The 26,198-nt window shown below is 33.2% G+C and overlaps 3 protein-coding genes across 4 annotated transcripts; 1 reads left to right on the top strand and 2 right to left on the bottom strand.

Annotated features, from left to right (window-relative positions):
- Positions 1 to 47: 47 nt before the first annotated feature.
- LOC139859972 (transcription factor MYB3R-1-like) lies at positions 48 to 5,783 on the bottom strand. 2 transcript variants are annotated; one of them, XM_071848748.1, is made up of 12 exons: positions 5,680 to 5,783; positions 5,311 to 5,454; positions 4,920 to 4,974; positions 4,478 to 4,535; positions 4,234 to 4,328; positions 3,708 to 3,811; positions 3,223 to 3,351; positions 1,643 to 2,942; positions 1,205 to 1,545; positions 735 to 843; positions 382 to 579; positions 48 to 225 (listed from the first exon to the last, which is right to left on the bottom strand). In XM_071848748.1, the coding sequence occupies exons 2-12, from the start codon at positions 5,385 to 5,387 to the stop codon at positions 100 to 102; spliced, it is 2,592 nt and encodes an 863-aa protein (XP_071704849.1). In that variant the 5' UTR covers positions 5,388 to 5,454; positions 5,680 to 5,783; the 3' UTR covers positions 48 to 99. The 2 variants fall into 2 exon arrangements, with proteins under 2 accessions (XP_071704849.1, XP_071704853.1); XM_071848752.1 differs by having other exon boundaries at positions 1,205 to 1,542.
- A 2,113-nt stretch (positions 5,784 to 7,896) lies between these two features.
- Positions 7,897 to 11,749, top strand: LOC139871041 (TOM1-like protein 9). Its single transcript, XM_071858807.1, has 10 exons — positions 7,897 to 7,997; positions 8,673 to 8,751; positions 9,004 to 9,102; positions 9,197 to 9,310; positions 9,411 to 9,559; positions 9,702 to 9,783; positions 9,871 to 9,956; positions 10,035 to 10,105; positions 10,172 to 10,810; positions 11,148 to 11,749. The coding sequence occupies exons 1-10, from the start codon at positions 7,897 to 7,899 to the stop codon at positions 11,747 to 11,749; spliced, it is 2,022 nt and encodes a 673-aa protein (XP_071714908.1).
- Positions 11,750 to 12,549: 800 nt separating this feature from the next.
- On the bottom strand, positions 12,550 to 18,039 carry LOC139859961 (uncharacterized). The gene is made up of 12 exons (XM_071848746.1): positions 17,825 to 18,039; positions 16,840 to 16,967; positions 16,641 to 16,703; positions 16,411 to 16,532; positions 16,012 to 16,127; positions 15,111 to 15,918; positions 14,169 to 14,900; positions 13,627 to 13,848; positions 13,449 to 13,544; positions 13,159 to 13,353; positions 12,952 to 13,065; positions 12,550 to 12,835 (listed from the first exon to the last, which is right to left on the bottom strand). Exons 1-12 carry the CDS (start codon positions 17,929 to 17,931, stop codon positions 12,575 to 12,577), a joined length of 2,964 nt encoding a protein of 987 aa, XP_071704847.1. The 5' UTR covers positions 17,932 to 18,039; the 3' UTR covers positions 12,550 to 12,574.
- Positions 18,040 to 26,198: the final 8,159 nt, after the last annotated feature.

Genomic DNA, 26,198 nt, shown 5'->3' with positions numbered 1-26,198 from the left:
AACACTAATACAATGGTAATATATGAGAGGCATTGTAATGAATATATATATACATATACACATGTATAAACTTACTGTATGTGGCATGCTATAGATAGATCATCTGAAACTCTTCAACAGATACGAAGACGGACTTGAGAAACTTGAACCTGTTAACGGCCTCACATTCTCTAGTCCTTTACCAGGACTTCCGCATTCACTGAAATCCAATACCCGTTTCTCGGTCTGCAAATATTAAAAGTACTAATTCAATTAAAAATATTGTTCTTGTTAGGGTATAATATATAATATATAAATATAAATGTATAGTACAAAAACCTAATTTACACATTATGAAAACATAAAATTTGAACAGATGCCGAAAATAAACAAATTGTGTACCAAGAGATTTGATTCTTGCCGTCTCTTTTCGACCTTTTGTGCAAGTTTCTTGTTTAATATGGAATCGGGAGTTTCGTCACCTAAGACTTGCTGGGCAGTGGCATATGCAGAAGCGGTATGCTCACTTAACTGTTTCATTAACCCGAGAGCATCATAACTTCTTTCTCTTGGGCTTGCAAAGTAACCGTAACCAATATCCTGCAACCACCATCTCCACATATTTATACACGACATATAAACGTTTTCTCATAACTTCTCTACTAGAGGAGAGAATTCCAACCCACTTATTTATGAATGGGTCGATTTGGGTTGGGTTTTACCGTTCAATTCAAACATGCAACATTTGATCATACCTCAATCGAAATATCTGTGTCAACCCGTGGGCCAGGCAGAAAAGAAAACCAAGGGGATTTCCATGCAGAAGGAGATTCAAAACTTCTCTTTAAGGGTGTTTCGCCAAAACTACAAAGCAAAACAAACAAGAAATATTAATTAGTTTAGAACCAAATTCACCTAAAAAACTGCAGGTGGCAGTTTCTACAAATCTACCTCTGAATCGTACGCTTATCTGGGTTACTTTTACTCAAAAGGTCAAATGGTTGAGAAAAAATTTTGGTTAGATAAGGAACATGTCAAAATGTTTAAAACTTGAATCAACAGAAAGTATATATATTTGAACCCTATTCAAACCCGTCATAACCCATTACCCACTCTTGCTGACCTGCCCATTTTACCAAATCTCAAGAAAGAAAAAAAAAAAAAATTAAAGAGAAGAATATGAACTTTAATTTTAAGATTGAACTAAGAAATTGAGAAAACTCACATGCCAAACGTTTCGACAGACGTATCATTTGCAGAATTTTCAACACTGATCAGTGATGAAGGAGCAGATTGCATCGATGCAACAAGACAACTTCCCGCCTTCTTTCCCGTGATGGTACGAGGACTAACAAGTGATTCACGTGGATTATCGCATAAAACCGCCTCCGTATTGACTTCCGTTAACGAAACCTCTGAACATTTGGAGCTGTTTATTCCAGATTTTTTCACACTTGGTCCCTTGGGTGTTTCAGATTTATTGATAATTTTATCAGGCGAAAAAAATGACAAATTGTCCATGTTCCTTTCTGTAAGTATTCCAGATGACTCTCGCACCTGACACTTCTGAAACAATATTTTGTTATTCCACATAAAAAAACCAAAATTATAATTAACAAATTGAAATATAAACAATAAATCAAATTTTCAGTTTTGCACTCACTTTCAGTTCAGTGCCATCAACACCTTCATTTTCCACCACGTCAGCAGCAGGAATCAAATTTTCTTTATCTTCAAGAAACGCTCCAGAATCTTGTTTATCACTCGATGCTGGCGACACCTGGCACTTATTTTCATCATACATAACTTCTAACCGACAAAAGTCTCGGGCCAAGTTTGAAAAAAACGAACGTTCGAGCTTCTTTTCACATCTTTTTTCAGATAACGGTGAACAGATGTCACGATTTCTCTTCTTTAATATAGACGGTGTGCACGTGAATGTTTTGGCAGCACTTTTCAGTACAGCATCTGGGCTGTCAGACTGTGAAGGTGAGTCCCATAATCTGTATGGGCTAAAACAACTCGTAGATGACATCATCAACTTTCGAATACCAAGAGGGCTATATTCATATTGCATATCACCACTACTGTACGGTACTAGATCACAGCTAAAAAACGGGATGTCTAAGCTCGGGAAACGAGGAGGATCATAAGATAAAACTCCTTTATTGTTTTCTGAAGCATCATCATCCGCTGACATCATCTGATTTTGAATGTCGTTAATTTGCATGGAGTTGTTATTAACTTGATCTTTTTTATTTTGTGGCCCAACGTCATCACATAAATGAGAATTGCTAGCCTCATTTGGAGGGCCATGGAGCTCACCGCCTATTGGTATATACATAGACTCATAACACGATGTTAACAACAAGTCAGAATAATACGATTGTGAGTTTAATATTGTGACATCATCGTTAGGAATTAACTCTTGGTCGGTATTTGGACACTGGTACGTATCTTCACATATCAACATATTCTCGGCTACATCACAAACACCGCCCACGTTTCCCGATCTTTGTATTTGATCAGCATCTATTAAGCTGATAAATTCTGAATCGTTGTTCGTCTCTAGTGAAGGAACTTTTTGTAGTAATTCGTCGGAAGAAATCTGCCAATCGGTACATGTAGTTATCCACTCGTGTGATAAATATTGTCCATCATCCATATTTGATGAATTATCCAGTGATTTGGTTTCGTTTTGAGTAGCGTGTACGACTGTTACATTTGGCAAGATGCTAGTGGGTCCCACGAACATAGAACCTTGACTGCAATCTGAGATATCCTCGGACTTTGTAACATCTTCACTACATTGTTGTACCCATGATGAAGTAGATGGTGTTGATTGATTTGTACGAGTGACATGCGGTAAACTTTCGGACTGTGGAAGCAAGCCGGATGACAAGTAGGAGTCAAGTTTCTTCTTGACCGAGCTATTCCAATGGTTTTTAATAGCATTGTCCGAACTGAGAATCGCATCAGTAACAAAAAGTTACTAAATATTAAATTTAAATAAATAAATATTATAATTAAAAGATACCCTTAAATTTATATAGAACGAAATTAATAATTTTGAGTGGGTACAATAGAATAGATCATTATAAAAAAAAAGTACCTCTAACAGGTGTAATAGATATTGAAAAAAATTTAGCTGGAGAATAAATATGTAGAATTTGCTTTATTAGAAGAATTATATTTATAATAAAAAAAAAAAAAAAAAAAAGAAGAAGAAGAAAAAAAGCATACCGGCCAGGCAAAAATTTTGTCAGCTCGGCCCATTTATTCCCATAAATTTGATGGGCCTGAATCAATGCGATTTCCTCTTCCTGACTCCAAGCCTCCTTATTGATGTTAGGATTCAGATGATTATGCCACCTAAAGACAACGTTTTTACATCACGAATTAAACATTTAAACAAGTTAACAAACCGTGAGATCTAATAAATAATAGATGGTTTTAGTGAAATACAGGAATATGATGAAGTTAGGTGTGATATACTCAAAGGTCATTATCAATCCACTTACTTACAAGCAGGTCAATTAGGATTATATTAATTATTTTCTCGGTAATTATGTGATACTTCCTTGTACACTAATCATCTATTGCAAAGCCCGACCCATTTTACCACCTACTATTTGTTAACCCTGCTATTGTCCACTAAGGTTAGCACCCAAGTCAGACAAACACATCATTTAGGAGAGATTGAAAGCATGAGATGTAACAAATCTTACCTCTCCCGACATTGTTTGCCAATACGGCCAGGTAGGTGTTGTGCAATCGTAGACCATTTTTTGGCTCCAAGTTGCTCTACTAGCCGAGTTATTACTTCATCTTCCTGAATAATTTATAAAAAATTTGATTGGTGAGTGATTTTTCAAGTTTTTTATAGGAGATGATATGGCAAGAAATATGGCTAATCATTACAATGATGCATGTACCATAGGGTATAAGCCATTCAGAAATACAATAGTGTCAAATTTTTTTGGCCAGTCCAATATAAATATAAATATAATATAATATATATTCATTTCCCTTTTGCAATTATCAGTTCTCAAAAAATTCTCATAAACCCAGCTTGAAAACGGTACATATAAGTGTCCTGGTATGTTGGATAAGAAACCTGGAACCGTATAGGTTTTTCTGATTTAATTTCAAACAATCAATCTTGAATTCAGGTAAGGTTACACTATTTCCATATTTTCAAGTGTGGTATTAAATATATCGTTATAGTAACTAAACAAACAAATTATAACAAACCTCTCTCGACCATGGACCTTTAACAAGTTCTGGGTTCAAAACTTTCTGCCACCGATGCAAGCACTGGACATCGGTTCGATCCTTGAAACACTCAGCTGAATATATCAGAATGTTAGAATGCAATTAGAAATGGTAGATAATAAGCAACCACAATTACATGGTAAATAATAAGCAACCACAAATGGTAAACAATATATATACGTAGATGTAGACTTTCTATAAAATTAAACACATAAAAAAGTACCTATTTTTTTCCAGTTCTTTCCATTGAACTGCTGAACAGCTTTACATAATTTTTCATCCTACAATTAAAACAACATTTCACAAGGTTAATAACCACCAATTTACAATATACATGAGCAATAAACTATTACATACAGAATATTCGGGAAGATGTATAGGAAGTATACAGGTCCTTGGAGAAAGATAATTTATAGAGGTGAAATGCTTCTTGCTAACGAAAGCAGTATGATATCACACACAGAAAAGGCAGCAAAACATGACCATTTGGCTTAAGAACAAAACAAACAAACAAGGTTCAAATTACTAATTACTAATCACTAATTACTAATCCTAAACAACACAACAAAATTGACGTAAATAGCATCTGAAAACCCAACCACGTGCTTACTGCTTAATAATACTATACAATCAACAAGCAGAAACTGAACGTAAACTTTACGCACCTCCTCTGCAGACCACTGCCCCTTTGTTGAACGCCTTGTGGGGCCACTCGTCCTCCTACAAAAAGTAGCATACTTTTATTAATTGTACAATGTCTAAGACAGATCGCTTCGATCAAATTATAAATTTAATTTGCGACATATATACATATACAAATACTATATACTGTTTTGGTTTAGTATACACATTTACAGAGGCGTTTGGGGTTGTGTTTGCAAAATCGCCTCTTAGGATAGCATGTTCATAACCTAATTTTCAAATCCGTATGTTTTCTCATGAATCACAGATGATCACTATTTCAGTGTTTATTCAAACACCTTTTGATACATATTTATTACGTAGTAATTTACAATATGCAAACGTCATAATCTTATAATTCCAAATTAGACCTACCCATTTGAATATCTTATTTTCTGAAGTCCTTTATTTAATCCATCAGAAGAATCCATCATTGTAGAATCCTTCTCCATAGCTGATATCAATATCACATTGCCCCAAATGCATAATCAGTACTTATCAACAGCAATTAAAACCTGCCTGCACAGTACCCAATAACAAAAAAACAAAACCCTAATTACCATTTGAGGAAATACAAACTACACAAGCACAAACATCGGGTATCTGGTGAAATTAGAAGCACAAGATCGATAAATTTGTATTGAGAGCAACAATTTTGATACTGAATCATAAATATTGATGATTTAATTTCATAAAGATGCAAACTTTTTAAAAAGAAGTTGAAGAAAGGTATCGATCACTTACAAAGGCGGAAGACGATCAAAGAATGAATTACAAGAAGAAACCCTAATAGATCTGCGATTGAAAACACGCAACCTAAAGTGTATGTGTTTGTTTTTGAAAAGAAAGAACAAACGGTCGTAGTAATTTTAAAAACAAGAGAGGGGGCAGATATAAGAGTTTAAAACCTAGCAACTTTTGTTAAAGTCAGCTTTGAAATTATTTCATTATTGTTAATTGTTAATTGTTATTGTTGTTAGCACGTTGTTAAGTAGTATTATGTTAGTAGAATTAGGTAATTAGGTAGTATTATTTTGGGTAACGTTGAGATCAAACATGTTTATATATATATATATATATATATATGTTTTGATTATTTTGTATCCAAAATCTAAAATCTTAATTACGATAAGCTTCTCTTTTAAGGAATGCAACACATCATTAAATATTTTTTCCACACCAATAGTTGTTTTATGATGTTGCATTTATTTACTCTGTATTATTTATTAATTACTAAGTATTAATTATTAATTATTACTCTATATTAAATGTCCAATAGTTGGTTTTTTTTTAGTTACATGTTTCGTAAGACATATAACAGCATTCTCAACCATGAAGCCCTTCTTATGAAGCTCTTCTTTAAATTAACACACTATCACATCAACGGTACATCACCATTTCATTTTAATTTCCTTTCCATCACTAACTCATCACATTCCACTCCAAACCATCACACTTCACTATATTAATTACTAAATACACAGTATAACTTTTTATGCAAATTGTACAACAAAATTTTGCAAAGAGTGTGATGAGAAATGCTTGAAATTAACGAAATGGATAACTAGTTCATATTGGCACTGCTTTGGCAATACACTCCCAATGGTGACTTCATATTGACACTACATTCACTAACTAAAGACATTCCCATTGAGAGTGGTCTAATCGAATAGAGCATACACATGAGAAAGACTTTGAACATCTATTCAAACTATGGAGTTTACCAAGAAAATTGATATGTTTCATAATGTCTTATTTGCATAGAAGATGTTGTTAACCATACTAGTAATGTAGCATCCACAAAAAGAAGTTTTCATAGTTAAATTTATTAAAGTCTTATTTACATACATAGTATAATGGTAAGGGGAGGCTAAATGCATTAGCAATGTTGAGCATTGAACAATATTTTAGCGAATGTTGACTATGAAAACTTAATCGATGATTTTTTTTAAGAAGTGCACAAAGACATCATTTTAGGTGATGTATGGACTTGTAATTCGGAGTTTATCTCTTTATATAGTAAACATTCTATTTAATTATAAAAATTGGTATCGTATGAGCCGATTGGTTCAGCTAGATTTCAAACCTCCAAATTAACAACAAAGTGGTAGTGACTTGTCTTTCATATGAGAGGTCAGGGGTTCGACGTACACTCCGTAGCTACAATATTTCACTTGTTGTTACCGCCTATTTCATGGGTCTCGGAGATTGCGGACGTCTTGCGTTCGGGCCTCACCCGAGAGGGTTTTAACACACGCGATACTCGTATGGATTCGTCGTGGGGTTTATCTCGTATTGATTGTGAAAAATTAATCGATGATTTTTCTTTAAGAATTGCACAAAGACATCATTTTAGGTGATGTATGGACTTGTAATTCGGAGTTTCTCTTTATATAGTAAACATTCTATTTAATTATAAAAAATTGGTATCGTATGAGTCGATTGGTTCGGCTAGATTTCAAACCTCCAAATTAACAACAAAGAGTTGGCGTAGTGGTAGTGACTTGTCTTTCATATGAGAGGTGAGGGGTTCGAAGTACACTCAGTAGCTACAATATTTCACTTGTTGTTACCGCCCATTTCATGGGTCTCGGAGATTGAAGTCTTGCGTTCGGGCCTCACCCGAGAGGGTTTTAACACACGCGATGCTCGTATGGATTCGTCGTGGGGTTTCCTAGCTCCTGAGGGGCGATAGGATTGTAAAGGTTTGTACAAAGGAAATGATCGGGTGGGTGGGTGTCGACATCACGTTCGAACCCCATCAGTAACTCATAACAGTCCTTAAGAAAATAGTGTATTCTTTTGTTTAAAGGGCATTTTTTGTCGAAAGGCCACCACATAACTCTACATATGACCCCTCATTTATTTGTGTTTATGCTAACATTAAAATAAAATACTTCCCCATCAATGCATCATTTAGGAAACAACTGATAAATTTTATATTGTTGTTGTTATTCAAAAATGATGAATGCTCTGGTAGAAAGAGCCACAAGCCAGATGCTTGTTGGTCCTGATTGGTCGATCAATATTGGCATCTGCGATATCTGCAATCGTGACCCACGGTACATATACATACACATGCCCTCGATTTAATCATTATTCATATACATTTATTATTTATTATGAGTTATGATATGATATAATTTCATTTATTTATATATACATGCCCTTGAGTACTTGCATGCAGATGCATTTTGATTAAATGGCACATGTTACATTCTTTTCAGTCACTTAATTCCTTTTACAGCTAACTTATGTAACATACAACCACTTGTTACCTATTGAGCTGATTTGTAGAACAATTTGCTTTTGTTCTTAATTTGCACATGTGGATATTAGGGTATAGAACAATTTGCAAAAAGTATTCAAGTAGAACAATTAGCAGGGCAGCCCTGGTACCGGCCTGCACAGTCGACAGGGAACATTGATGCACATGTTTTATTTAAATATTAGCAACGTGAACACTTAGTTTGACTAAGTTCCGACCCCATAAAAAGGCGTGTTGTTTGTATGCAAATTTTAGCAAGGACATTTTTTTTATTGTCTCGCGGAAGGCATCACAGGGCTTTGTAGAATTGGGGACTGGCCTTGCTTATATTTATACTATGTTTTTAAGATAATGAAAAAGAATAAACGGAGATATGAACACAAGACCAGCTGCAAATGCAGTTTTCTACAATGTTGTTTGGGTACTTGTTTTCTAGAATCGGTGGTAAAATTTTATATGTTTTGATTAGGCATACAAAAGATGTAGTTAAAGGAATAAAAAAGTGTCTTGGAAGCAAGAACGCCAAAGTTCAACTTCTTTCTTTAACGGTAAGCATGTCTTTTTGCTCCTTTTATCTTTGTATGTGTCTGTGTGTACACAGATAAGGTTTTCTCTGTTTGGACTACGAGGGCGAGTATATATAGTCAGATATACTCGGCATAACCTTATTTATATGTCTTTTACTCTTTAATATTAAAGTTAAAGTAATGTTTAAGTTAAATTGTGAGAATTACATGAAAAATAGCTAAGTTCATTTACGATTATGTATATGAATGAAACTGTTATGTTTATTGTTTAAGCTATTGGAGACGATTGTGAAGAACTGTGGGGACTATGTCCATATTAATATAGCACAGAAAGCGTTGCTTCGTGACATGGTCAAAATAGTGAAGAAAAAGGTCAGACCTTTTTATTTCGGTCTTTCCGGCATTCATACTACATGGTCATATTTGAGTCATATATCTTTGATTGTGTTATTGTGCGCAATTTCAGCCTGATTTTCAAGTAAAAGAGAAGATTTTGATTCTTATTGATACTTGGCAAGAAGCTTTTGGAGGTGCAAGATCAAAGTATCCGCTGTATTACGCAGCATACAATGAGTTATTGGTTAGATGCCTATACTTTTTTTTTTTTTTTTTTTTTTTTTTTTTTGCATATTATGAAGACACTTCAGTTATACCAGTTTTTGCTTGTATACTTTTTGCAGCATTTAGGAATAATATTTCCCAAGAAAACCGAAAGATCGCCACCTGTATTTACGCCATTGCAAACACAACCTTTGAAGCGTAATCCACAAAATGGGAATGAAGTAGCTGAATCCTCCTCCGCAAAGGCCGAGTTTCCAACCTGTTTGAGGTATGTTGAGTTATCTTTATGTGGCACATAAAGATCCTTTAATTCACATCAATTATTATGTTCATCCTTTTTTATTCTTAAAAATAAAAAACTGCAGAATCTGTTAACTTATAGAATATCAACTGGTCCTTTTCCTTTTCAGCATGACTGAAATACAGGATGCACGCCGTATCATCGGTGTCCTTGAAGAGATGCTGGATTCAGCAGATCCTCAAACAAAAGTAGTAAAGTTTTCAACTTTAGTTGTAATAAGGAATAAACCTATTTTTTTATTTTTTCAATTCTTTTTTTTACGTATCGGATAAATACAGGAAAGTACACAGGAGGTTGTTAAAGAGTTGGTGATGCAGTGCCATACATACAAGAAAAGAGTGGGAGACCTTGTTAACTCGACTTCGTAAGGCCTTGTATATCTTTCTTCTATAAAAACTGTTTTTAAAAGTATTGTGCTCAAAATAGTATCTTTAATCTATAGGGATGAATCGCTTTTACGTCAAGGATTATCTTTGAATGATGACCTGCAGAGGGTTCTTAATAAACATGAGGGAATTGTCTCGAAAGCTTCTTCACCATCCAAAAAGTTAATAGTCCCGGAAACTAAACATGAAGGATCAGTTGTGTCAAAAGTTCCGGTTACATCAGATAAGTTGAAACCCGAATGTAGCCGAGCGTTGGTACCTGTTGATGCTTCTGTTGTTCATGAAAAAGATGTTGTTCATGAAAAAGAGAAGCAAAATCATGAGTCAACTCCAGAAAAAGTCAAAAATATGTTTGATCTTTTGAGTGGAGATTATTTTAGCCCAACAACTTCTGAAAGTTCTATAGTTATTGCACCATTGGAGAAACCGTTATTTAATCCAAATGAGAATCAAGAAAGAACGGTTCCACCACAATATGAGTCGAGGTCCTCATCCACAAATGGGTCGAATTCTGAACCTGGAGAAGTTTATTTAAAACAGTCGCAATATTTGCCACCTCAGCGACGCTCAACGAATCCATTTGAAAGTGTACCGAACATGTTTCCACCCCAATACGAGCAAACTTATCCTTACATACAGGAGTTTACTCGTACAGCTGACGAAGCATATTCTTGTCCACCTCAACAATTTCCATCTAAAAGGGGATCGTTTAATCAAAATGGAAGTTTGCCTAACACGGTTCCACTTACATCTGTTTACTCACAAGGGTCTAATCCTACATGGGCGGGTCATATTTCTCAGCAACAGCGACAATGTTTTTCACCTGTTTATGGTAAGACATTATGGATTCAGATTCATGGATCTACATTCCTAGTAATCGTATTGATTAATTTTAGACTGACACCTGGATACGCATATCAGCTATTGTCTTTTTACATCAGACTGCTCTTGGTATATGAAACTTGTGGGTGTTCTGATTTTACTTGGAAATTGGGGGTGGCAATTTTGACCCATCGACTTATGAATGGGTCTATTTGGATTGTATCTTATCTTCAATTTAAAAAAAAAAATGTAGCCAAAAAGCAAATAGTGTCATGACCTTTTACTACTGTTGAAAATATGTGTTTTTGTTATCTGATGCTCAATCTTTTTATGTGTTGCCCTAATAGGTGCTGAAACAAGGCATGGACTACCACACGGGGAAGCACATACAGTAGACAGCAACCAATCAGATGGCATGAATTACCCTCGATCTCAAAGGTTGCAAATTTGCAGAGACTATAATAATAATAATCATACAACAGGCATGTACGCGCAACACCAAATCACCAACAATGTTCCATCACCTTTGAGCTACAACACGATCCATCTCGATCAACAATTTGAAGGACAACAACACATGACTAGGGGTTGGCTTCCATGCCAACATATGTGTTATACTTGCCCTCATCAACATATGCATAGTGATCCAATGTCACAAACATATGGCTATGGTGGCGGCTACAGTTGTAGATCATATGGGTACACACCACTACAGAACGATCAATACTTTCTTGATCGTAGGATGTCAGGGTTGTCTCTGAGAGACGGTGGATCCCAGGCTGTCACCGCTTATGTCAGCCCTACTCCTATATCGAATAATGCATCCTATGTGCAGATGCCATTTCAGAAGGAATCAGTGGCAGAGGACAAGTTATTCCAAGACCTTGTTCATTTTACAAACATCAGACCCAACAAAACTACTGCTAAAACTGAGACCATGCAACTCTAATCCCTTATTTTATTGTGTTTCATACGTTTTCATTGATCATTGATATCATAGCTAAGTAATAATTTATCTATAAGTATGCATGGTAAAACAGTTTATTTATATCTTCATAAATGTTCTCAACTGTATGACTGAATTATTTTTTTAATAGACTTATTTACATTACAAATTACAGATTCAAGCTAATGCAACTTTATTTTTGTTTATTAAAAGTAGTAGAAACTTCAGTGTCTCTAGCTGACACTTATGCATTCTACAAATTATTTAATTGTCTGCGGTGAATGTATATGTTAATGTTAAATGAAGTAATTTTAAATGATCTAGTTTATGCATGCAATTGAATGAAGGTAGAGGGGAGTTGAACACAAAATAACTGGTTATAAACCCCAAACCCATACTAAACTGATAAGTTGGTGAAATGTGTTTGGTGTCATCATACAATTTTCCAGTTTTGTGCTTGTGCAAGTTCATGGTTATAGTTCATGTTTCATATGCCAAAAGAAATAAAATTGAACAAACGTGCATGATAACATAAGAAAAAGAAAGGATGAAAAACATGTATGCGGAGCTGCATAAGCAAGACATGGATCAGAAATGAATGCAGGTTCCCACTATGAAACATAAGTTGGTTACGAGTGTGGTGATATCGTTTCTCCCACAAATTACAGAGTCAAAATTTAGTGTAAAATTCTCTATCATGCAACACGACTTTGCTCTAACACTACCAAGTTAAGACACGAAATCGAAAACGAAGACAAATATCTAAATAGTACATAAAGGAGGCTAATTAATGACCTATAGGATCAAGGGACTTTGTAAAGTACCTACCTACTTCCATTTGTCCTGCAAATCTTTCCTCTCAGACAACACCCATGTTACAAAGATGGCCACAACAAGGGCAACAATGGTAAGAAGAAGCAGTGCATAGTTGAAATCCTCTGTAAGTGAATCGTATATTTTTGAAGGTGCAACCCGAGTAAAGAAAAGATCCACACCGTATGCAAACACCAGGCTTTGTGACTCCAGCTTTGCGGGAATTGTTTCTATGCCTCTAAGACCTTCTACTTTGAACGCATGTGTTACGTATGACTGCAACAAAAAATAAGGTGAACAAACACACATATAAGATCTTAGGTAAAACTACTTTTTCAACAATATAATTTAGGATACACTGTTTTTGTTATCTGACTATTTTAAACACTAACCTGTGGAATAATTGGTAAAGCGTCTGTCAAAGGTAGAAGCCCCTCCTCTTTCTCGGCTTGTGTGGGGTTAAGTGACCTTCGTGGATCAACAAAACGCTTATCAAGAGCCAATACCTACGTATTTAACATCAGAGATTGTGAAAGAACGCATATATAAGTAATTTTAGGCATAACACATTATATCATTTACTAATATTCTTAACGAACCTGATCACCAATTGTGCCAACTAGAAGATGCTTGGAAGTTATGCCCTTAGCAGTCGAAGTTACTGATATTGCTTTCACCGAATGTGTGAAAAAGTAAGACTGCGACTTCGTCATAACCTCAAGCCGAGAATAAGATGAGACAGGTGTAGTCAGATTATGTTTTCCAATAATCAGCTTCAAAATATCCTTATTTTCCTGTTGGTAGTAATCAGAAATATGTAAAAAATTATAAACAAAATACACAAAATGTAAAAACAATGATAGAAAAACATAAAGTTTGAGGGCAGTACCGCGCGAGACTGATCATATATCTCAATAACAGACATTTCATATCTGTGTGCTCGTAGGTTGAAGTAATGGTAGACGACCCAGTTCTCACTAAGGACCTAATAAACGAAGATTCCATAAACAATGGTTCATCCATGAAAACAAGTTACTATTTAAAATGTAAAGAAAAGGAATACTCACTGCATGAACCGGACCCTGTGAGCCTATATGAGTCATGCGATGCAGAATGCGACCAGTTACAGTGTCTACAAGATAGACCACTAGCACTGATTCATCAGGAGTTGCTGACCCAATTGGACCACTGGCTTTAGGTGAAACAGTAGCAACAAATAACATGTTTTTTGAAATGTATTTATACATCACATCCTCTTCTGCAATGACCTTTGCTTGAGTATGAACCACCTGAAGAACAGAATATCATAATGTTTTTTTCCACCTTTGACATTTACTTTTTTCAGAGGTGGCAAATTTAACCCAATTTTCTTTGATGTGAGCTACATGCTATTTCTAATGGGCCAAACAGACAAAAGTGCCCTTAAATTATACTTTTTCATACAAACATATCTGATTAAATGAAATATATAACAATATGGGAACACAGTTGGGAACACAGTTCTGGTCAACTAAAGCTAACCCAACCCATAACAAAATAATAGTCATTTTTACCGGTTACCAAACCCGCCCATTTTGCCACCTCTAACATATCTGGAAAAATGCCATACCTCATTTGCTTTTCTTGTCACCGCTGCAATTATTTTCTCAGAATCTGATGGGAACACAATAGACCATAGATTCCTAGTCTCAAAACAGTAATGGTCAGGTATATCAAGATTACAACTACTTTTTATTCCATACCCCATCAAGTTACCAACTTCAGCTTCAACTGAGTACCAATACACGTTTTCAGACTCACGTTTGAATATCTCTGCAGCTTCAGGTGTTCTAGGGTACAGATGAGCACGTTTATCAGCATCTATCATCAAATGAAGCTGCTTCTCAGTAGAATCAGTAAATGGTAATGATATAACTTGCACAGTCGAATGCACGGGACCCATATTTTGAAGCTCTTTTCCAGTGTACGCATCGACAATAGCCAGAGCACTAGGAGAGGTCAAATAAAGTCCACATCTGCCAACGACAAGGACAGATGGGTTGTTATCCAGTGCGTGATGGTGCGGGATTTGCCACTGGTGCAACTTGAGGCTAGTGGGATGAGTACATTTTTCTGATCCCCGAAGAGATTGTATTAGGCTAGACCAGATAACACTTCCATCACCTGTATGTAATGCAAATAGTTTCCCGGATCTAGTGAGTACAATGAGCAGTTTACGAAACCCGTTATGGTCTCGGGTCATCTTGCTTTTTTCAGAACTCTGTAACCTAATCTTCTGTATTTCTGCTATTTCATCTGGTGTTGCAAGCATTAAAGTTCCTTTAAGCTTCAACATATGACCCTTCAAAAAGATAAGAAATTTCATTACTTTTACTGATAAATTGAAATACCTTAAGTTCATTTCACATGCAAACACAATTTTAAGATATGTGCAAGAATCTTTTCATTTATAAGCACAAGTTAATCAATCTATAATAAGCACAAGTTAATTGTATTGTTGAAAAGAAAACATGTATTTATATTGAAAACATTTCAAGAAGTTTCATAATACCTTGAGCCACTCAAAAAGGCTGTGTTCAACTTTGGCTACTGATACACCAATCTTTTCGACAGGTAGTTCAGATGTAGTCACGTCTATTATGGAAGCAAGTCCATCATCTCTACTCCAAACAATCTCACCTTGTTGTAGCAATAGTAATGAATGATCTTCCATAACAATCAACGCTCTAAAACCATTTGATCTATCAGTTTTAACATAGTTATTGATGAAAATTTTGTGCACAAAGCCTCTATTTTGATCCATTTTGACAGTTTCTTTAAGATGATTGCTACTCATGTCATGAACGAGCCTAACAGATAGATGTATCTTACTATCTCCATGTTGAACAAGAGCAAAAGCTTGCTCACCTTCAGAAAGGGCCAACGCATCACTAACAACAACAGTTTTATCAACCTTTTCCATCACATTGAATGTTCCTTCATTAGTCACTTTGATAAAGGCGATACAATCATCCGTGCTTACAGAAAATATACCCGAAAGCTTTGAAGGTAATATAGTTGCGTGCCCGGATGATCCATGAAGAAGATCGGATACATGGGTCTGTTGAAGGTGGACTTGTCCATTTTTTATGGTTAATAGAACCAAAACTGACCTCGAAGTGTCCAACACAACAAATTTGTCACTTGAAATAGGCAAAATATCTCCATAAATGCCACCTGGTACTGATGCACTAATATGTTTCAGTATCTCACCACTGCTTACATCGATCTCATAGGTGTTAAGCTGAGTTAACTCAGTAACTCCTACAGCATGAATTACATTACTCCCAGCAGAAAGAACCAGCTGATGAATATCAACCCTGCAAAAAGAAAAAGGAAAAAAGCAATCAGCTTTTAACAGTATTAAAAAAAAAAAAAAAAAAAAAATTTATCAAATGTTGAATTGGTCAAACCCTTCGGTTGCAAAATCCTTCTTCCAAAGAAGCTCTCCATCAATGCTGGAAATGGCATGAAGACTTCCACCACCATAAACAAAGATTGGACTGTCCAGATCAACCTTCAAGTTGGCCTGCAAGTGACATTATATGGTAGAATAGTTCAGTATAAAAAAGTATGATACAAATGTTGTACAATTGTTAAGAGTAATGAGTGCAAATAATAGTTTACGATAGTAGATTAACATGCTTCAGAGTTCAGACACACCATATCTGGTATGACCAATCATATTAAATTAGTAATAATCACTGGGTCGGTTTGGGGTAGAGGATTAGCCGAGTTGAGGTGTTCATACATATATTGCTTTATAATGTAATAGCATACGAACACTTTATCGTACTAAGATTGTAACTCACCGGAACAATTAATAATGCCTTGGAAGACTTTGAGCCCGATAGAAAAGACTCCCACACCATCTGCCCATCGGGAAGATTCCAAGCTCTTAATATGGTCCCCTCTGATGAAAGTGTAATAACATCTACAAAAACATAAATGATACTTTAGGTATAAAAAAAAGTTATATTGTTTAAGCAAGCAAAAGTAGCATGCTATCAGGCTATCTTTCAGTACTAGGATGAACACTTACATTTCCCAAGGGCAATGTCAATTTTGTCAATAACATCATCGGCTCCCAGAACATGTCTCCAAACTGCATATAGCCAAAAAGGATCAGCATTGACATACACATATACTCTTTAATCAAATTATGAGTTTACAACCCTTCAGCATTCAAATATAAAAATAAACACCTGAAGTTTAAATTACTAACAGATATTACAACTTACATATCTCGCCTCTACGGAGATCAAGAGACGCAATAACATTCTCTTCAGTTGACAACACAACACGTTTTCGCACTGCCTTCTGGGTGTGGAACACTGCATCCTTTACTTTCCCTATGTACTGCTGATGCCTAAACAATAAACAGAAGACATAAACACATGTTAGCATGGTCAAACAGCAGAAGTTGAGAGAGTATATATGTAAACAAACTAATCGGCAGATAGCAACGTCGTTCAACTTTCATACGAAAACCGAAAACAATATCTACTTTCCTACATATATTGGTACCCGAGGTATAAAGAAGGCATGTAAAACTATAACTAAATTAGCCTAACTGGTTACAACTAAGAGCTGCAATTTCCTTAAACAGCATGAACTCGACGAAATAAACAGTCTCGATTAGGGACTAAATGATTCAAAAATTCATATATAGATCGACAAGAATAACCCCATTAGTAAACAGGTTGGGTTCTTGTTCACCTTCCCAACCTGTTTAAAAATACAACTCAAAAATTAAATATTAGAAAAACATTAAATTCAATTTTTTTCATTCAAAACTTGGATAAATGCACGTGTTTAAACCTCGATATCGATCATTTACATTCACACGTAGTATTTTACAGTTAGTTTTTCAGCTACAATAGACACTGCCCCCATTACATTTATAAATATCCACACTTCAACATTGGTATCAAACAGAGTAAAAAGCTGAAATTGATTACTCAAATAGAGCTTGGAACAAATTTTAACCTAGTTAGCAAATACTTATACGAAATTTCATACCAAAAACATATATTGAAATCAAAAATTAACCTCCTATGTCACAAAAGATCAAGAAACACGTTATGTTATTAATTTAATTATATATAATAAATGAATACACGAACTCAATTGAAGTAAGTTTAAAAAATTGCGTCAGATCAATATAGATACAGAGTGTAAATGTATAATAGTATAGTAGAGAAACTGAATTGGATAGAATTATACCAGTCCATGAATCCAACTTGATCTTCGAACAGAGAGAAAGTGGGGATTAGTGACGATGATAACAAGAGAAGGAAGAGCGAAAGCTTAATCGCCATTGACATAACCATGGCGATTGATCTGGTTTTGTGATTTTTAGGTTAGTTGTTTACTGGATTTGTTTGATATAAAAGGGCGTCGGATCTGAGAACGCCATATTTTGGATCACGCCGGCTTTCTTTTTTTCTTTTTTTTTTTCCCGAAAAAGAAAAAGAAGTATATTAAATAAAAACGAATTACAATGCAAAAGGCTTTTGAGCCCTAAAAAATAACAGAAAATTGAAAGAAAACAAAATAACAAACAACATCTAATTGACAAGCGAAGCCCAATTTGAAATGGGCTAAAGAACCTATTCGCTACAGGCCCGTTGAATAGCTGGACTTAAGCTCCTCTTGACGAAAAAAGCCCACTGATTATTGGGCTTAGGAACCCATTGAATAACCGAAGAAGGAACCCTAAATAAGACTGGGTTCAAGAGCCCAAACAAAACACTCAATCACTAAAACACCGTCAACCCTAATATTATGAAGAAATCGAAGAAATTCGCAGGTGAAACCCTTATTGAAACACAACATCGAAACTTTTGACAAAAGATCCATTGAAACAATCACCCTATTCACATCAAGGTCATTGATATTGAATAAAATGAAGACGGAACCAATTGAAGAGGCGGAATGAAGACACAAATTGAGGAGGCGATTTAAAGGCAGAATATTGAAACAGAATAATTGAATGAATCAATTGGCACAATTGAAGACGATTGAAACGTTCAAATGGAACAAAAGGACCAGGCCACAAATTAAACAAAACTAAACCAGGCCAATCGAAAAGGGATGAAACAGTCGTCTGAAAGATGCAAGGGAATGGGTGTTCTTTGAGGCAAGCCTCATGATTTTGGTTTTGAAGTTTTTAATGAGTGTATCATCATCTGCCATATTGCTCATAAGAATAACAAAATTTTGTAATTCTTCCTTGTAAGTGAGCTTCTTGGCGCTAAATTGGTGGATTGGTTTTTGGTGATTCTGTTTTGAATTTTGACCAACTATGTGACTGATTTCGCTAGTAGTGTCAAACATGTCGGCTATTACTGGGATATCATCAAACCAGCTTTTGTTATGACCTTTAGTTTTTTCGAACCAACACCTACGTTTGGTTGTAAGAAAGGTTCACTAATGGTATCCTTTGGAAGGCATCTTGATCTTATTTTTTTCACAGGATTCACGACAACTAGTGCCATGACAATGAGAATCATCTGGAACTACAACCTTGGTTTTCAATTTGGCAGCAAAAGAAGACCTTCTGTTGTTGATTTGGACAGGATTATTACCAGAAACAATAGAATATTGTTTAGAAGATGAGTTATTTCTTGGAGAGAGACTATGAAAAGTTATTAATTTTTCGCCATCTTTCCAACGACATGCATATCATATATCTTATCTCAGTAGCATATGTATTAAATTCATGATTCATCGTAAACAATCTACGACAAAATTAAACATTCAAGCATGCAAAATCATATATACTCGAGCACTAGTCAGGGATACACTATTAATATATAAACGATAAGATATGAATGCTCACGTATCAATATTGTGATTCAATATTGCAGGAAAGTACGTAGACATAACGGAGATGATAAACAATAGATTGACCTCACGAGCATACCCTCGAACAATACCCATAACTTCCATAGCTATAACCCATAATCCAAAGCTTAAACCCATTTTGAAAACCCGTTTTAGATCACTCGAACAGCACTCCATCGTAGTATTTTATGTATAATAATAATAATAATAATAATACTCCTAAATAATAATAATAATAATAATAATAATAATAATAATAATAATAATAATAATAATAATAATAATAATAATATTAATAATAATAATAATATTAATAATTATATAAATATATAGAGAGTGCAGAGAGATATGAGAGAAATTGAATGTGAATGATTTCGTCCAAAACTGATCGAGCTTTATAATGTGGTCTGTCCCCTCTAGCCATGCGATCGCATGACTGTGTAGGCCAAACTCCATGCGATCGCATGGACTGCCTGTCTAGCACTCGATCTTAAACAAAACGTGGGCGGCCGCAGTTTTATATATATATATATATATATATATATATATATATATATATATATATATATATATATATATATATATATATATATATATATATATATATATATATATATATATATATATATATATATGTATATGTATATATATATATATATATATATATATATATATATATGTATATGTATATATATATATATATGTATATATATATATATATAATATATTTAATTTATATAATTAATTATATAATTAATTATATAATATATTATATTTACATGCATAGTTGACTTGTAAATTTAGTTCTGATGACTTGTACGTTGCTGCTTGACTAATGTCCTGGTTCCGGTTTCTCGAACACATTTTCGTACCCTTAGAAAACTAGCACTCTACATTACGCGACAAGTATCTTTAAAAATAATTAGACTTAAAACATCGATAAACTATATCACTCAAAATATAACTTGTACGTTTGAGTGTTATGGTCATTTGCTTCAATAATTCATCTCTCGTTAATAAAATATATATGATTAATTTAAATCAAAACGTTTCGTTTTAATATTATATTTTATTACATTGTAAAATATATATATAGTTCGTACATAATATAATATTTAGTTTTTGAAAACTAATTATATTTCAAAATTCATTTTAAAATCATTTAGATAATAAAAAAAAATATTATGTCATATCACGCTTACGTTTTTGAAACCATATATATATATATATATATATATATATATATATATATATATATATATATATATATATATATATATATATATTTGTAGTTTATAATACAAAACTTTAATTAAGTTCTTCAAATCTCATAAACAAATGATCTCATAAAACGGTTTAGTAATAAGGTTCTTTTTAAACTGAAAACGTTTCTGTACGTTTGAAACTAAATTAACTAAATATGATAATTTGTTTTTCAAAACTGAATATATTTAAGAATCATTTTAAAAGGTTGAAATAATGGAAATCATTATATCATAAAACGTATTTGAAAAGTAAAATCATATATAATAGGTTTCAAGTTTTTAAATTACTAAATATTGATGAAGCGTGAGATAGAGTCCAAAGGTTAATTGAACTTATGAATTGGAAATCAAACAGGAATCTCCACTAACTCTTGTCTAGTTTTCGTTAATTGACACTTTTGTCCTTACTTGTAAATCACTCTACCAATTATTCCGAATACAGTTAAAAAGAACAGATTTCTTAAATCATAGTGGACCTTACTACAGAGACCCATAATCATATCACAATGTATCTGATAATTCAATCATCTGATATTATGTTTTAATTTTCGTCGATAAATATATTAAACATATATTGAAACAATTACGTTCATGTAAAGTATTATTCATCTAATACTTTGTTAACGTTTTCAATTAATATAACTATATATTATATACACATATTTATACATATAAATGTTCATGAATCATCGAGCATGGTCAAAGGGTAATTGATTACATGAATATAGTTCCAAAAAATTTTGAGACTCAATATTACAGACTTTGCTTATCGTGTCGGAAACATTAATTGATTTAAAGATTAAGTTTAAATTTGGTCGGAGATTTCCGGGTCGTCACAGATGTTTGAAATGGTTATTTTTAAAAGGGATTTAATTGGGTAAAGTAGGTTGAAAGTTTGGATTTGGAAGTTGTACAGATTCAGGGCCGTCTCAACATTTTAAGGGCCCTAGACGAAAATAAAGATGAGCGCACATATACGTTAAATTTTTTTTTACTGTGCATAAAAAAACAATACTCTAATTTATCTATCTAATTAATTACATTGTATTTAACTATTAAAAACAAGGTATTTTTACTTTAATTTACAATTATTTATTAGATTTAATTAAATATATTGAGAAAAATAATTACATATTTAAAATTTTGGTTCTAAATTTTTGGGCCCTAGGCGGTTGCCTATCTTGCCTATGCTCGAAGACACCTCTGTACAGATTGAGAGAAAAAAGGAGGAAAAAAGGAGGAGCTGTTATAATAATAACAATATTATTTATATGTGGATAGTCAATTTTGTACCAATACTTAGTCAATATTGGGTAGCTTTGTTTTTGTATAAATAGCCATGTATTGCAAGCTAAAACACTTGCACCATTTCTCACACTTACAAAGTATTTCTTTCTTTCTCTCCATTATCATATTTGTTCTCACACTTCATTATTAGTATTCTTAATCAAGAATCAAACCACTAAAGGTAGTTATAAGCCTACTGAATTATAACATAAGAATCAAACCATAAAAGGTAGTTATAAGCCTACTGAATTATAACACGTTATCAGCACGAAGTGCTCCGTATAATCAAGGTTTATCTAAGCAAGCACAAGTCACTAATCAAGGTAATAATAAAAAAAAAATTTTAACGATATCTTCTATTATTTATTAATAAGGTAAATATTATTATCATCATAACTAACATTTATATTTATGTTATTTAAGTTATATATGGTCGGTTATACCGCCTGAATTATATTTCTTTAATCTAACTATTATTAACTTCACTAACATTTATATTTATGTTATATATGGTCGGTTATACCGCCTGAATTATATTTCTGTAATCTAACTCTTATTAACTTCACTAACATTTATATTTATGTTATCTAACATTTATGATTACTTATGCAATTAATCATTATTTATTTCATGCATACTAATGTTTATTCTTAAAATTTATTATTTATGCATAATATGTTTATTCTCTTAATCTTCGTATTTATACTAAACATATTTATACTAAATGTATTTATAATAATCGTATTTATACTAATTAAATTCTTTTATTAAAATTAATATTAACACATACGGAGTACATATAAACATAAACATATACTGCATTGTGTGGTTTTGTGTATCATTTATTTGTCCCTGTTCTCTTGAGATCCGTGTTATTGTTTTGTTCACTTAACCTTCCGTTTACTTCACAAACACCCTTTTTTCCCACCTTGTTTTAGTTTCTTCTTTAGAAACTTGAAGTTGTGTTAAAAACTTAAAACTTATATTCTTTGAAGCTCTACTAATTCTGCTAGGTAGCTTCTTAATTTTTATATGGTGGGAAGTGATGTCGATCCGTCCACCGAAGATTTGTAAGTACTTACTCTCAGGGCCGGTCCTACGAATTTTGATGCCCTAAGCGAAAATATAGAGATATGCCCCATAGCTTTAGACTAAGATGATAAACTTTGAATCATAATATAAAATAAAAAAAAGGATCACTCGAAAAATAGTTTATGCTTTTCTAAGTGAAGAACAGCATTTTAAAGTAGGATTTTAGTTATGTTAGTTATATGTAACGTGTCATATTGAATTAGACTAACTACGAATTTTCAATAGCATTATAGCTGATTTTATGTCTCTATAATTATTAAATTTTAACTTAACTCATAAAGTATATCTTGTAAGTTTTCTAGAACTATAAAATTACAGTTTACAGATAGTTTACTAAAGTTACTCCGTATGTAATAGATTCTTCTAAACTAAACAAAAATATATTATATGTAACCATAAAAATAGTGAGACTGATCACAAGTTATGAAATGAGTTTGCGAGTTAAATAAGATAATAAGGATTTGTATTATTATTTATTGAGTAATGATAAGCTATTTTTTTTTAAATCCCACATCGGTGATAAAGAGAAAGAAGATATTATATAAATAAAGAAGTCCTTATGATAAGAATTTGTTTCCCTGTACTAACATAAAAGTTTTGAGCTTGGTAACTTCCGTCTAAAATATAAATATATTGGGCCGTCTAAATATAAATAGATATTGGGCCCCTAAAATTATTGAGCCCTGGACAAATTATGTTTATTTTCTTTTATTCAAAATCATCTTTCATTTGTTACTTGGTCTAGTTTGATATAGCTAAAAGTATACGAATATACATTTGGGTGGCTTATAAAAGTAGCTTTAATACCCAAGTACTGTTATATGATTAAAGATGGATACTTGATCAAATAATTGTTAAATTTGGTTTATACTAACGAACCGAGTCAGGGAGTCGAAAATTGTATCTTAGAAATGATTTGCATTTGAAGATTATGAAGAAACTTAACATTAGGTTTCATATAATAATATGGTGATTAATGAAAAGCGCATATGATGAAAAGCGCGGCGCATATGATTAAAAGCGCATATGATGAAAAGCGCAGCGCATATGATGAAAAGCGCATATGATGAAAAGCGCCAAAAGCGCATATGATGAAAAGCGCATCGCATATGATAAAAAGCGCATATGATGAAAAGCGCAGCGCATATGATTAAAAGCGCATATGATGAAAAGCGCAGCGCATATGATGAAAAGCGCATATGATGAAAAGCGCAGCGCATATGATTAAATGCGCATATGATGAAAAGCGCATATGATGAAAAGCGCAGCGCATATAGTGATTAATGAAAAAGTTCATATGGTGATTAATGAAAAGCACATGTGGTGATTAATGAAAAGTATATTGTGAAAAGGAATCACAAATGTTTCTTGAAAGAATTCAAGGTGATATATATGGATCAATACATCCATCATGTAGACCATTTCGATATTTCATGGTTCTAATAGACACATCTAACAGATGGTCTCATATTTGTTTATCATCAAATCAAAATGTGGCATTAGGAAAGTTTGTTGTTCGAATTATTAAATTAAGAGCACATTTCTCGATTACAACATTAAAAGGGTGAGACTTGATCATGTTGGTGAGTCAACATCTCAAACATTTTATGATTATTATATGTCTAAAGGGATTGTTATTGAACATCAGTTGCTCATGTGGATAAAAAAAATTGGTATAGCTGAATCAATAATTAAAAGCATGCAACTAATAGCTAGACCATTAAAAATGAGTACATAACTCTAAGAATTTATATGAGGACATGCAAATTTACATGTTGCGACTTTATTTCACATTAAACAAAGTGCGACTAATAAATATTCTCCTCTACAACTTGATCTTGGCCAAGATCCAAATATTTCACACCATTAAGACATTTGATTGTGCAGTGTATAACGCACTAAAATGGGTTCTCAAAGGAGGATGGGAATATATGTTGGATATGAAACATATTCAATTATAAGATATATTGAACCCATGACGGGTGATGTTTTTACAGCACATTTTGCTGATTGTCATTATAATGAAAAATTGTTCCCTATATTAGGGGGAGAAATGATAAATAAAGAAAAAGATGTTTCATGATGTAAACATAAATTAATGTATCTTAATCATCGCACAAAAGAATGCGAAAAGAAAGTTCAAAAATAATACATATGCAAGAACTTGCAAATAAATTACCTGATGTATTTACATATACAAAAAGTAGTGACTAAATCATATATACTAGCAATAAATGCTTCAGCTAGAATTGAAATTCTAAAAGCTGACAATAATGTCACTCATGAGTTTTTGTCACGCCAGAAACGTGGGAGACCAATTGGTTTCAAAGATAAAAATCCTTGAAAAAAAATCAGCTGATAATGAGGTAAAAGAAAGTGTTCAAGAAGAACCACAAATCAATACTCCTTCTGCAGAGGAGATTGATGATGTCAATACGTAAATTTCGATAAATTATGCAATATTATGGAACCGAAATGAAATGAAAAATCTTGATGAGATATTTTTATATAATATTACAATGACATCATTAATAAAGATGATGATCTAGAACCAAAATCTGTCATTGAATATCAAAATAGACATGATTGAGCTCAATGGAAATGAGCAATATGAGCTGAATTAGAATCGCTCAATAAAAGAAAAGTTTTTGGATCAATCGTTATTACTTTTAAAGATGTGAAACATATGGGATACAAATGAATTTTTTATCAGAAAAAGAAATATGCAAATGAAGTTACAAGGCAAAACTAGACTTGTAACTCAAGATTTCCCACAAAGACCAGAAATGAATTATGAGGAAAACTTATCCTCCTGTAATGGATACAATTACTTATTAGATACTTAATCAATCTAGTAGTTACTTAAATGCATCTCATGGATGTTGTTACTACTTATCTGTATGGATCACTTGATAGTGATATATATGAATATACCTGAAGGGTTTAAGGTATCATAAGCATCTAATGCAAAAACATAAGGAAATGTATTCCATTGAATCACAAAGATTTTTATATGGGTTGAAACAATCGGATCGCATATAGTATACCCAGTTAAGTAATTACTTGATAAGAAAAAAGGGGTATACAAATAATCTTATTTGCATACG

The sequence above is a fragment of the Rutidosis leptorrhynchoides genome, chromosome 1 (genome assembly GCF_046630445.1).
Source record: "Rutidosis leptorrhynchoides isolate AG116_Rl617_1_P2 chromosome 1, CSIRO_AGI_Rlap_v1, whole genome shotgun sequence".
Taxonomy (NCBI): Eukaryota; Viridiplantae; Streptophyta; class Magnoliopsida; order Asterales; family Asteraceae; genus Rutidosis; species Rutidosis leptorrhynchoides.
The sequence above is the reverse complement of the archived record's forward strand: the minus strand, read 5'-3'. Positions and strand labels throughout refer to the sequence as shown.